This window comes from Platalea leucorodia, assembly GCF_965183815.1.
Source record: "Platalea leucorodia genome assembly, chromosome: 5".
NCBI lineage: Eukaryota > Metazoa > Chordata > Aves > Pelecaniformes > Threskiornithidae > Platalea > Platalea leucorodia.
Window position 1 is genome coordinate 48,737,228 of NC_138827.1, and position 13,213 is coordinate 48,750,440.

General features: G+C 49.2%; 1 protein-coding gene across 10 annotated transcripts in view; it reads right to left on the reverse strand.

The window, feature by feature from the left end:
• PACS2 (phosphofurin acidic cluster sorting protein 2) overlaps positions 1-13,213 on the reverse strand; it is an 83,548-nt gene that overhangs the window by 48,715 nt on the left and 21,620 nt on the right. For 9 of the 10 annotated variants that reach the window (XM_082313461.1, XM_082313458.1, XM_082313457.1 and 6 more), the window contains 2 exons: positions 5,385-5,472; positions 1,986-2,075 (listed from right to left, as the gene is read on the reverse strand). In XM_082313461.1, coding sequence (XP_082169587.1) covers positions 1,986-2,075; positions 5,385-5,472 — 178 coding nt within the window. Of the gene's footprint in view, positions 1-1,985; positions 2,076-5,384; positions 5,473-7,566; positions 7,666-13,213 lie in introns of those variants that run through there. The other variant, XM_082313460.1, reaches the window with a different exon arrangement.

The window sequence follows — 13,213 nt, forward strand, 5'->3', positions numbered from 1 at the left end:
CACCTTTCTAGCTTAGCTCTGACAAGGAAACACTCTGTGCAAAAAAGACAAGAATTTCACCCAGGAGAAGCAGCTGAGAAGGTGATGACTGTGAACGTACAAGGTGCTGCAAATCCAGACAGCTAGCACAAAGCAAGACATACAGTTTGAAGAGCTGACAGTGCAGTATGGAGATACTGGCTGCTGCAAGACACCAAGACCTTCTCGTGCTGTGACATCCACATGCTTTTACTTTGTGGTGCATCACCACTCTCGAATATATCCCAGGCACTAAATTCAGACTGTATCTGGTTTAAGCTGCAGTTGTTCGCTAGGAGTAGCTTCCAGCCATTGTCCAATTAAGAAACAATAAAAGCTGTCATAAAAATCGTGCTGTGCCATTTCAGGGAGGCTTCCCAGGCCTTACTGCATCCAAGACCACCAATCCTTCCTGCAGTCAGAGGCCAGCAGCACATCTCTGCATTAAGCTTGCTCACCTCTTCTGAAGGCTCAGTGTCACGGACATCACTCCCTTGTTCTGGCTCAATTCCCAGCCCCTTCAGGGGAAATCGAGTTAAAGGCAATGCTCTGTGTCCTGCTGCAGCATTGCTCTGAGTCCCAGAAAAAAAACCACCATATCCCCAGTTAATTCCAAAAAGATCTGCAGAAATACTTGCTCCTTGCTGACACAGGACTGGCAGAGGGAGACTTGGCTCATCCTACAGCTCTGCTCCCAACCATGGAAAGCTGCAGCCCCAGGACCCATGAATACGTATTCCTGGCACGTGGCTTTGTTATTCCTGTTCACAAAGGAGGGGATGCAATGCTGCAGTTAACCCAGTCTGTGGGCTGCATCAGGACAGAACCAGAAGCATCAGCCATCTGTGTATCTGCCTGGGCAGCCGCAGGGTTATCATCCGTCTGCAATGAAACCTTGTCTGCTTTGAGTCTGCACAGGTCTAACAACCAGTCTGTCTCACATCATCACTTGAGCCTTTCTCCTTACCAGATCAAACTCTTGATTTCAAGATCCAACCAATAGTCCCAAAACACAGATAATCCAGATATGAACGTTTCTGAGTGTCTGTCTGGCTCTGCTCTATGCATGCAGGATCCTCCCTCTTGTATACAGCAAGCCAGCCTGTATTTACCTTATTTTCCTCCTCAGGAGGTAGCACCAGGGCAGCACGCTTTGAGGAAAAGAGGAACCGATAAAATACAGTTGCTTCAATTCCCAGCTATTCCTATGACTCTAGAGCCAGGAGTAACTGTCTGCATACTGCTCCTGCTTCCCCAAATGGTGCCTCCCTTGGCAACTCCAAATCAGAGGTTCACTTGTCCCATTCCTACTACTGCCTTCTGTCAGCTTGATACTCCATGCCACCCGCCATGGCTGCCACCCTCCAGTGACCACTCATAAGGAAGGCAAGAAAAGGCAAAAAGCCATCCTGCTCTGCTCCAGTTCCTGCCAGAGCCATAACATGAAGAGGACAGACTGCAGCGAAGTCCTTGTGTTTCTGGGCTCCAAACACAGGATGCACAATAATGAAGGTCTCCTAACACTGCGAACCAGCACCCTGCTCCAGGCCCTCAATGCCGAGAAGCAATTCAGACAAATTTGTGTTGTTGCACAGAGGACGTGCAAATTGCAGGTATTGTCTAACTCGCCTGTTCCCCCCAGACAAGTCACGATTAGAGGTATGCCTTCTGTGATGCAGGGTTGGCTCCAAGAACAATTCTAAGGGTTTATATAGCAGCTTTCCTAGTGGGCTTCCCCCTCCCCAGATCCTGGAAGCATCTGGGCCATTTTTGCTCAAATTCCCCACAGCTGACTGCCCAGAGACAAGCCAAAAGAGCTCAGATAGCTCTTCAGAAATGGCTGGGACTGCCTTAAGAACATGGCAGCACTAGAAGAATCTTCACCTCAGACCCACAATGCACCTCTGCTCACTGCAAAGCAGCAAGTCCAGCAAGCACACATGCCCCAAGGCCACATACCACCTTACCTGCAGCGAGAAGGTCAGTGCAAGCTCCGTCTCCACATGTCCACTCGGGGGCAATACAATCTCGTGAGACCGCAGGATGCGCTTGGAGCCCTGTACAGAAACAAAGTCCCTCGGGTGAATTCCCCAGAAGCCAGCCCTTGCATCCCACCCCAGTCCTATTTACTGAAAACCAGAAAACATTGTCGGGGCTACCAGAGAGAAAGTGAATGGATGTGTCTGACCTTGCATTTCTGTGAAATATTAATGAGATGAAAGGGAGATATTTGACTAATAAAGATTTGGGCATATTTACTGTCCCTAACTGCAACAAAGCAGCTTTTGTTCTGCCAAACCCCAGCATTCAAAAGCTATGAGTCAACCCCCACCCCTCAAGTTCAAGCCTCGTATTTTTACTTCAGCCAATAGGTACAAGGCTCATCATCTCCTGGGTTCAGAGGCTGCAGCATCACGCTTACATCTCCGGCGTTAGCCATGATGGACTTGTCTTTTCTTTTTGTGCACACACTCCTCCCTGGGGAAAGTGGAGATTTTAACCTGTTTAAACAACTGCGAGTACTTGGGGTTATAAAAGCAAAAATCCACTAAGCATCGCAGCGGAGTCCGGAGACCTGATAGTATTACAGGGCAACTTCAAATCAGCACTGTGTTTGGTCTGCTGTATGCTAACCAAGTTACGGGGCTATTTACTGTGTGAGCATTTCATTGCAGGGAATGTTTCAGGGAAAACTAGCAGAAAAGCATGACAGACTGCTGCCTAGCAAATCCTTCTGCACTGTTCAAACACAGTGGCAAGTTTCAGAGGTCCCTGGCTCAATGTTCTGCTGAGGCTGCAGATCTGGCTTTGTCCAGACAGGCTGATCTCCCAGAAGCACAGAACTGTAGCTCTGAAAAAAGCAGCATCTGGGAAACCAGAGACAGACTGGGGGAGTAAACACCTCCCAGCTACACCCAAAGGAAAATCTGGTCTGCCCATATCAGCCCCAAATAGCATTCCGAGATGAGAGAGAAGCAGAGACTCGTTTACATCCCTTCCTCCCCAAATGTGTCGCTCACGCAGCCAGAGTGAATGCTGTGATTTGCAGTGGTGCCTCAGCTCCCGCACAACGCAGCGCAGGCTCCTCTGTGGAAAGGCCGAGGTACCTAAGCTCCAGCGGATCAGAAGACAGGCAGCAGAGCAGGGTGAGGAACCAAAGGGCTCCCCCTCAAGAAAAGCAGCACACACACAAGTAAAGCACAGCTAGCCTCGCCACTGGCAACAGCGGCATCTGTTCTGTTGGTGCAAAGCTCCTAATAACAGTAATCTTGCTTTACTTGTTATGCAACTTAAAATCTAACGAAAGACCAAATATAGCTGCTTTTAAAAGACCGCAGCAGATAAACAGAGCAATGGCTCGGGAAATACAGTTGACAACTCTTTGAACATGACTGTTCAGGAGGCTGCAAGATGACACGTGAAACGCAGGTAAGATGCTCTCATTCGGTCTGAAGTCAGTCATCCCCTCTGGAAGGACTCCAGTGCCTGACACCTCTCTCGCGCAATTTCCCATACAAAGGCAGTGAGTCATTTGACAGAAATCATATATTTGATGATCCAGTATCACCAGCCTCAAACAATAGCCATGTCAGAAACCTGAGTGCTGGCAAATTAAGTGTCCCTGAAAAAGCTTGTTAGCATCATCATCATAACCTGCAAGGTATAAAGGGACTTTTAATAACTGGGTTTCAAATCTGCCTGTCTGAGACAGTTGCAGTGCTACTGACCCACCATTAAATAGCACATCACAAAGAAATATGGGTGCTGATCCAGCACAAGGGACACCCCAGGTGAGGCACTCTCTGGGACAGTGGTCATTCCAGCCACTGTCCCCTCTAGGTCAACCGGACAGACATATCGAGGGCAAAATAAGGATGGCATGGGGATGCAAGCTGCCGCCTGGGACTTGGCAGATGAGCACCCCAAACAGGGAAAGTCCTGCTGCCTTCCAGTTCTTCAGGGATCTGCCCTGGTGTAGAGAGGACTGCAGAAGAACTGCTCAGGTTCCAGCATCTGAATTACTGTACCAAGGCAGATCACAACATGTACCCAAAACAGACATGAAAGTCCCACAAGTTAAAACTCCCTTTGGACTTGCAGGTCTTTCACCCACAAAACGTGTAAGCAGTCAGCAGTAACCTGGACAGGAAAAGAAGGTTTTGCTCTAGTAAAAGCTACTGAATTCACCACCCCAGGTCTGACATGCTCTGGGCATAGATCATTCACTGACAAGCCTCAGGCTCTTACAGTGATGCATTCACCATCTAGGAGTACAAACATATGGAAAGCTGTCAGCCCTGATAAGCAATATCTGACAGCCTGGGAGCCCACAGCTGTGCTTCTGCTGAGGTTCCCACAAATCCAGGTGTGTGAAACGATTCCCTGCCTTTCTGCTCCCTGCTGTGGGTGCGTGAACCCCCTCCAACATAGAGGGACACAATTTTACCCCAGCTGGACTGCTCATGGAGATGAGAAATGCCCGTTAAATCCTCAGCTGCATGTTCTTGCGCCATAGAGCCTTTATGAGTTCACCTTCCACGCTAGATTTTGTGTGCTTTGACAAAACCAGCTCTCTGCAGGGGTTTGCCTAGTTCTTTATTTGGAAAAGCAGATGCTTTTCAGCATGGTTAATGGTATTTTTCTACTTATAGGTCCGCTAGGCTTTTACTCTTTAAGTACTTCAGCACTTGCAGTGGTGGGAGCATGTGAGCCGAACTGATGCTGTGACACACTGTGGAACTGAGTCCCCTTCCTTCCTAGCCTGCCTCCAGGCAGTGTGACCTACATGTAGGCACCTAATCAAATGGCACAAACGTATACTGTAAAGTGGGTTATTTACCTAGGATGTAATTTGTATTTTATGGAAACAAATTAAAATGTACAGACACCCTACAAATCCACTGACAAGCACCTGGCTACAAAATGACTTGGACTCCTGATAGCAGAGCTGTCCATCAGCAGAGGAAGGCCCAGACTCCAGACCCCCCCAAACCAGGACCAAATTACCAAGACTTTCAGCCCTAAAGTGAGCTGAAGCATGTTAAATAGAGAACCAGGTTTGGATTTAGCGACAGCTCAGGAAGAAGAGGTGACAGCATATGATCTGTAAAGAGCATTTTTACATACAGATAAGCTCATGCTGAGCCCTCAGTGAACAATATGGTTCGCTTACAACAGTGAAATGCAGCAGCAACATGGGGGAAGGATCACAAGGGACTCTCCACGCTTCCAGAATGCCCTGATGTACTTGGGAAGAAGGCTATGGCTACAGTGGACCCTCACATGGAGCTGAAGCTCAGTTTAGGCATCTGCCAGTATTTTTACCACAGCAACACATTTAATTTTTAGAACTGAGCAGCAATTACCTGCATTTTGACAGCAATGACCCCAGAAATAAGCTCCTTATCCAATTCCTTTAAGACTACCAGTTTCTTTAATGTCAAGCTGCACAACCTGCAAACAGGAACAGAAGAGAAACAGTTATAATCATGCCTGAAAAAGGAAAAGCTCTGAACAGCTTTTACACACAGCAGTATCCCAGTTGGAGGGAGAACAGGCTCCAGACACAAGCCACACACCGATACAGACATAAAGACAGCAGAAATATGTGAGGCGTCCTTGGCTTTTCAGACCAAAAATACAAGGAGGTGGACAGGAGGTCTCTGTCTGCTTGATACAGACCCATGCCTACATGAGAGCGCCTCACAGCACGGACTTCCACTGACCACAGCCTGGGAACTCTTACTCTGAGTCAGACCAAAAGCTTAAGGGTCAGAGGAATTAAATTCCAGCAATATAAAAGCACTGGGTCAGGCTAATTTTAAACTCATCTACAAAGCTTTCCTGAATTGTTGGCTTTTTCGGTTTCAAACTGCTGGCTCCCAAAGATCTCACTCCCACCTCCTCCTGTCAACCCACGCATTCTCCTCCTCACCCCCAAACAACAGTGCTAGCAAGTGGCTCAGGCGTCTCTAACGGGAAAGGGGGGGGGGGGAAGAGAAAGAAGGAGAGGAGTCAAGCTGTGCCCTCTGGCCCTGTCGCTCACATGCCACACATATGCAAGTAAATCACATTCTTTACCCAGGCAATGCTACATTGTTCTGGTTAAAGCTGTTTGCACTTTGCTTTCCAGCACAGGGAGCTTGTGAGGGGATAAAGTTTGGACTAGGTGCAGCTGAGTTAAGGCTCCGAGGTAATGGAACCACGATATTGGCACTCACAATTTCACAGGAGTTACCACCAGCTGGTGTAATTAAGAGGGCATTTCTAGAAAACAAACTGCAGGGAGGTATGAACCTGAAGCAAAGACAGCTCAGCTTGAGGAAAGCAGAGGCCAGAGAAAGCTGCTGGGTGGGCTCTAGTGACTAGACATCGTATGTCACGCTGGCCAGGAGCCAGCACTGCCTTTGTGTCAGGTCCCCACCCCACAGCATGGGCTCTGCCACGGGATGTGAGCAAGCCTCAGTACGGCTTCCTCTGAAACCTGCTCAGAGCTCTTTCTCCCAGCTAAAGTGTAACATCAGGGCTGTTCACAAAGGGGCCAAGCCCAGCAGTAGATGGGAAGGGAAGAGGGGTTGACGCTGGATTTTGGTGCATGCCCAGGCAGCAGTAGCACAAGTGCCGTTGACTGAAGCCTGCACGTGAACTAGAGGACGCCGGTGCCAGGAAGCCGACAAGTCACCGCTGCAGGGGTGACCTGCACCTCCACCACCTTCTTCATAATGGTGGGAAGTTGAAACATTGTTTTGCTGTAATGCCCGACGGTAGACACGATCAGCCTCCGTGCAAAACTGCGGGAGAGATGCAACTAAGGGCTCTTCCTAGCACGAGCAGTGGTGGACGCTGAAGCAGCTGCTGCCTGCCTCATCCAGAACCGCCTGCGGCTCTGCCTGAACTCTGCCCTCTCACATGGGGCTGGGAACAGGGAAGAGATGGTCATAGCTCTTACGGTCTTCACTCAAGCACCTCTCCAAACCTGCCCTTGTCAGCCTCTTCTCCACCCCAGCCCATGCTATCTGCTCTCCCTGCTCATTTGCAAGGTTCTTTTCCATCAGCCCACCAAAAACAAGGTAAAGAGAACTACAAGCTCTCTCCTTTCCAGAGCTTTGCACCAGCAGACAGCACCACCAGAGACGCTATAGGAATTACAAGGAAGGTGGAAAAACGGGGTTTGCCTGGGCCTCCGTTCACCTCTGCCACACCACCAGCAGCTGTGCACAGCGTCGTCGAGACAGACGTGCGAGAGATCGCGAGCCTGCAGGCGCTGGGTGCCGGAGGAGGGTCGGCAGCGGCGGGCAGGACAGCTGCAGCTGCTGCTGGGCTGGCAGAGGGGAAACCAAGCACGCTTTCACCCACCGGCAGAGCCTCCCCCCTGAGCAAAGCAGGCACCCGCGCAAGCAGGAGAGCGCAGGCCAGCGCCTTCAACCACAACCAGAAGTGTCCCCGTGCGCTGGAAGTCAGGCGAAGCTGCACCCCTCACCCCGGAGCACAGGAGAGGCCGCCGTCTTTCCCCCCACACCCCGAACAAAACGGCAAGCACAGACGCACGCGGCCGCTGCCGTGAAGCGGCCGGCCCAGGATCTGGAGAAAGGAGGCTGTGATGCCATTTGTTTTCTTTGTAACGCTGTCGCTGGAGGACAATCGCGCTCGGCTTGCCAAAACCCACAGAGCTCGGGCCGGTCAGGTGCTGAGAGCAGAGGTAGGACAACACACTGGCATTGTCTCGGCTGACAGGCAAGGAACAAAGGCCTTTTCTCCCCGGCCCCGAGCTCGAGGATGAAAAAGGTACGGGAAGAAACAATGGTGTTCTCAGCACACACAGCAGAGCACAAGGAGGGCGTTCTGTTCTCCGCTGGGCATTCCTTCAATTCATCATTTATGAGCTTTGATCAAGCCCTGTGGAGCACTTGCTGCTTGGAAAAAAATTAAAAAAAAAATTAAAAGCCTCCTTTACAGCCACCAGAAAAACAAAAGCAGTTAAAAAAAGACATGGGATGCATCTGCTTTCTTTATCCCCCATTGCTGGGCTGCTGGTACTAAAAGGCGCTTCACACAAACAACAATGAAATGTTTATATTCTCCATCGGGGGGGGGGGGGGTGGTGTGTGTGTGTGTGTAAAATCAGAGTTTAAATCCCACCAAATCACTCTTCCCCTCAACACATTTACTGTTCTGGGTCTTCTCTCTAAGTTTGCAGCTTACAAATCAAAGGAACCTTCAGAATACATGGCAGAAAGGGGCCGTACCTTACTCAAATAATCCTGAAAAGGCATATTCCAGAATGTCACTGCATCCAGAGCCAGCACAGTGCACCCACTGCCAGCACAGGGATCCTGACCTGCTACAGCCACAGGTAAGGCAAGGATTTGTCTGCCTTAACTGCCTCTGATAACAGCGGCACCTCCTTCCATACAGTTATCTTTTGCCTAGATTTTGCTGTACTTATGTTAAATCTCAAGGATCAGGAAGGGGACCAGTCTCACAAAACATTTCTATCAATAAGCCTGTTAATTTGGAAGTTTCACAGACATACATATTTGATGTCCATGAACACAGGGAAAATAACCTCGAGCACAGACACACGAGGGGAACTGAGGAAGCCTCAAGTGTGGAGCTGAAAGAGCCTGAAGTATTTTGAGCGGTCTATAAAAAGCCCGGGACTGCAATACAGGAGGTGCAGGCAAACGCTTTCTTTGCATGTTTGTTTCAGCATTGACCTATGGTTGCATGTGGGGAGTTAAGCTAGCAAAAGCACTTAGTTAGCTGAAGCAGCGTTAAATAAGGGCAATGGAAATCTGAGAGCCAAGATTTCCACCCTTTTTTGAAGGTTCATAGTAGATCTTCCTGCTAGGAGCACAACTGGGTCCCACGCAGCAGCAGGCAGTGCCTGCCGAGGAGCTTGCATCCCCTCCGGTCACACATGTCTGACCCCCACAGCAAGGAGGCACGAGGTACTCGCCTGACCCCGTTCCCAGGTTAACAAATCACGAGCCAGCTTAATGCGTTCCACAAGAATAAAACTCTTCATCTTTTTACATCATTGCTGCTCGAATGCAGTTTTAAAGAGGAAACCTGGACCTGACCCAATGGTTTTGACTTGCCCTGCTAATGCAAGTTGTGCTGAATAGCTTCATCACGAGCTCTTTGCTCAGGGAGGCAGTTACCTAAAAAGAACATAACATTTTGGTAACTGAGATCCAGCAAACATATCCAGAACAACCAAATAAAGTGTCGCATTCTTTACTCACTGGATGTTTTGCTTTTGCATCCCTCCGAGTAGAAAGATCAGGAAAATAAACCCCCTCCGAGAAAGAGTCTGCCTCACTGAATTAAATGTCTGTGTCTCCACAGGGAGCACAGTAATTGCACCGAGACCTCGCTCACGCAGAGACAGTCGAATCAACAGGAAGGAAAAATTAAAAATTAAAGACCTGTATTTTAATTAAGCTCCATAGAAGTCAAGAATAACAACAGATGCATCCACAGCTATGGGGGACTCCAAGTGCAAGACGGGAGCTGGGGCAGGAAGACTCTAGCTCACTACACAGATACCCTTTGTCCAAGTTAAAAGCTGTGAAGACATTGTTCCTAGAGAAAACATTTCATGCCAGGAGCGCTCTTCTCCAAGGTCTGCAAACCTCAATCAGCCAATGGCTCTAAGGAAGGAATTGGTCTCCGTTTGGTCACTGGACAGTTTCACCTCACCCAAGTTATTTCAGCATTTCAGGACAGCAAGCAGCCTCCTACCCCGATGCTTTCAACCTCAACTTTTGAGTGTTTTGCTCTGAGCTGACACCTTACACCCAAGTCAGTCCCAAAATAAATTGTGAGCCACTTGAAGGAGAAGTGGAGGGAGACACCCGCCTACACACACGCTTGCCCAAACAGAGTCATTCTGCACATAGCTCCAGGGGCATCTGTGTAGGAGAGGCCAGAGCGAGAAGCCCCGCGCAGCATTTTTCCGAGACAGCTGCTTAAGCAAGGTATGAACGCTCGCAGCGCACAACCAACCAACTGCACAAGCAATTTCTTATGCCTGCTTCACCCGTGCCCAGGAAGAAAAGAACAACACACGGATGTACTCGTTGCTGCATTTACACGCTAAAGGCAGCGCTCTGTACTGGCCTAGGAGAGTTAGCTCAGGGAGAAAGCAGGGAAGAAGAGCTGTCCTCTAATGTTACTGAAGGATCAGAGTGGGGCCTCCGGGCAAGGGTATCAATGGTAGAAGCTGCAGGAAGAATGCTGCTTCACTTTCCAGAGCTTATGAGCCAACTCCCTTAAAATGGTCTAATCTCGGTCCCATTCTCAGGTGAGCTCCAAAGCAGGAACAAATTAAATGAGGAGACACGAGGTCAAGTGCCCCAATTTCTGTCATGCCAGAAACATAACCTGGGCAACCTGCAAAGAAACGTAATAGTCCTGTATTAGTCTCTGCTTACTTCTCCTTCATTCACACCTACCACCAAGCTAAACGGCAACCTTCAGCCAGCTGTTCTGGCTATAGATCCACTCAAGTAAGCTTTAAGAAGCCAGGAAACAACTGCAGAGCAAGTATTTTCATTGCTCTTGTTCTCAAGGATCTTGAAATCCTCTTCCCAGCATTAATACAGAGAATTAAGTTCTTAAGATTCTAGAGACTAAGATCCACAGAAGTGCTGTAGCAAGCAGGTCTTGTTTAGACAGGTAAGAGGATGGCAGCTTATTTTACGCAACAGGTTCTACCCAGGACCTCACAAGGACACACATACGCAGGCAGACACTATCCTTTTACAGCTGAAATACTGTCCTGCTCACTTCAAATATATTACAAATATATCTGCTCCAAACTGAGCATGCAAAAGGAGTGGGTGCGTCAAAATTTTGCAGACCTGCATAATTTTTAAAAGATCCTAGAATTCTGCATGGGCACACTTGTTATTTGAGGAGCAGCATGCAGTTAATAAGACCAAGGATTAAAGCGCATCCGAGCTTAGATACTCCAATCCGACATACCAGTTGGAAAATGATGAGAGATGCCTCCCTTCAGTGGGACAAGACATTGCTGGCTGGCTCTAGGGGATTCACCCAAGGCAGAAAGGAATCAGGATCCCTACAAGCCAAATAACTCTGGCTCACAAAACAGAGAGTGTACATAACCCATTGGTACTTCTCATTTCTTAGTGCTTCAGTAGTCTGGGAAGGAAAGTGCACTACCGAGGTGCGGCGATGCTGGCGAAATCCACAGGGGTTAAATCTAAATCTCCGCAGCTCCACATACTCTTCAGGTAGCCAAGCAAAACTTCTTGGGCAAGCTGGCAGCTGTGTCACGCCATGTTCTGACTACCTGGCTGAGACCTGATGTATTCGAAGTCCCACGGGCAGGAAACCAGCCTGGCTGACACCAACCGCTCGCCTCCAGGTACATGCTCTGAACTGTGCTACCGAGAAACAGCGGCTTTCTCTCCTTTTAAGAAGTTGTTACAGAGAGCGCTTCTCTCTTCAGCTCTCTTCACACATGTGTTGACCTCAGTCGGGATCTCAGTTCTTGCACACACTGCTATACACATGGCTTCTCACTCTTCATTTTGATGGTTTCAAATCCCTTTACAGGGTGACTTAGAGCCAAAAAAAACCCAACCCACAATACACAAAGCAGGGATTAGGTCTGTTTCTCAGACAGGCAATGGCGTGCGAAGGAGTTAGACCAACTCACCTATGTTTTCACACCATGCTGCCTGCAAAGCCAAGCACAGGCACAAGACTAATTAAATACACCTCTCCTGGCTTGCCTCTTTCAAACCCAGCATCCAGAACACCAGGACTGCACAGCATCCTGACACCAAAGTGAGCACCAATGAAAGAGCCTATGGTACGGGTGGATTAGGTTTGATCAATGTTTTAAAGTTTTGAGGCAATAGGAAGGTGTTTGATTAGCTTTAAAGACTAAAGTCAGCAAATAATGAAAAGCTGATCATGGTTAAGGCTCCTTTGACAGACGACCAGGATTACATTTTCTATTTTACAGATGACACAAACACATCTGATATTTGTTGTATTAATTTAGTAGTAGCCAGAGTAACCAGAGGCACCACCACCAAGGAATGAGCAGTGAGATGGAGACAGACTAGGCACAGCCACATCCATCTGACCAAAGGCCAGGGTAGCTGTGGGTCTAGCAAGCTTGCACGAGACACCCGTGCACCGCAGTACAGCCTCTCGCCCAGAAAGCCTCGCAGCACTGAAATGTCAGTCTCCCATTTGAGCACCTAATGAGAGCAGTCAAAGTAGCACATGTTAGGGAGGGGGAGCCTTTAGGATGTGGGCTGGTCAAGCCATTTCTGTAGCTAGGGCTTCATTTCTCAGCTAGCCAGCGACAAAACAAAGGCACAACCCATTCAGCTTATATGAGCCAGCCAGGGTGGAGGGCAGCTCCCACCACATGCCTGACAGGTTGCCACAAAGGTGTATACATAAATGAGCAAACAAATCACACCCCAAACCAAAAGGAGACTCTGGGAGGAGGAATGCAAAAACAAATCGGGGAGTAGGGAATGAAGAGGAGAGACTTTCACAGCTGGAACAAACCCAGCAGCTCTCCCCTCCCTTGCATGCCTTCCTTACGCAACCTGCTGTCTCCTCGCTGGCCCCCTGCCCCAGACAGCAGTGCTTGTCACACAGCAGGCTGATCGCCGGGATCGGCTATTCCAGGCACGCTATGGGAATGCTCTCCCTGCCTGCCAGGAGTGGTTCCCATCTGCCTCTGAACCCTCTGGGACTAGCGGGAGCTGCACAAAGTAGCCAGCAGATGAGAAGGACCATCAGAGCTAAAGGCTTCCTGATCTGTCCACAGCTTGCCGCAAAGCACGGAGCAGCACACCTCTGCCTTCATTTGTACCAGCGTCCTCCTCCCAAGCTGACACTGCTGCAGCCAGCTGCAAGAACAAAGACAGCACCCAGCCTTCCAGCACACAGCAGAGGAAATCCTTGCAGTGGTAGCTAGCTCTGTTACAGGCGCCAGTCAGTGAGATGAAAGGGTTAAAGAAAATGCCTCAAGGCACATGTCTTCTCCAGCATGTGCCTTGCCTGGATGATAACCCTCACCCTCTCCCCTGTCCTCTCCTCCACCACATCCATGCCTCAACCCTGAGCACAGCATCACCCAACGCAGCGGCAGCAGCATCAGGTTGGGAACTGTAAAGTCTCCACAGCAACTAGG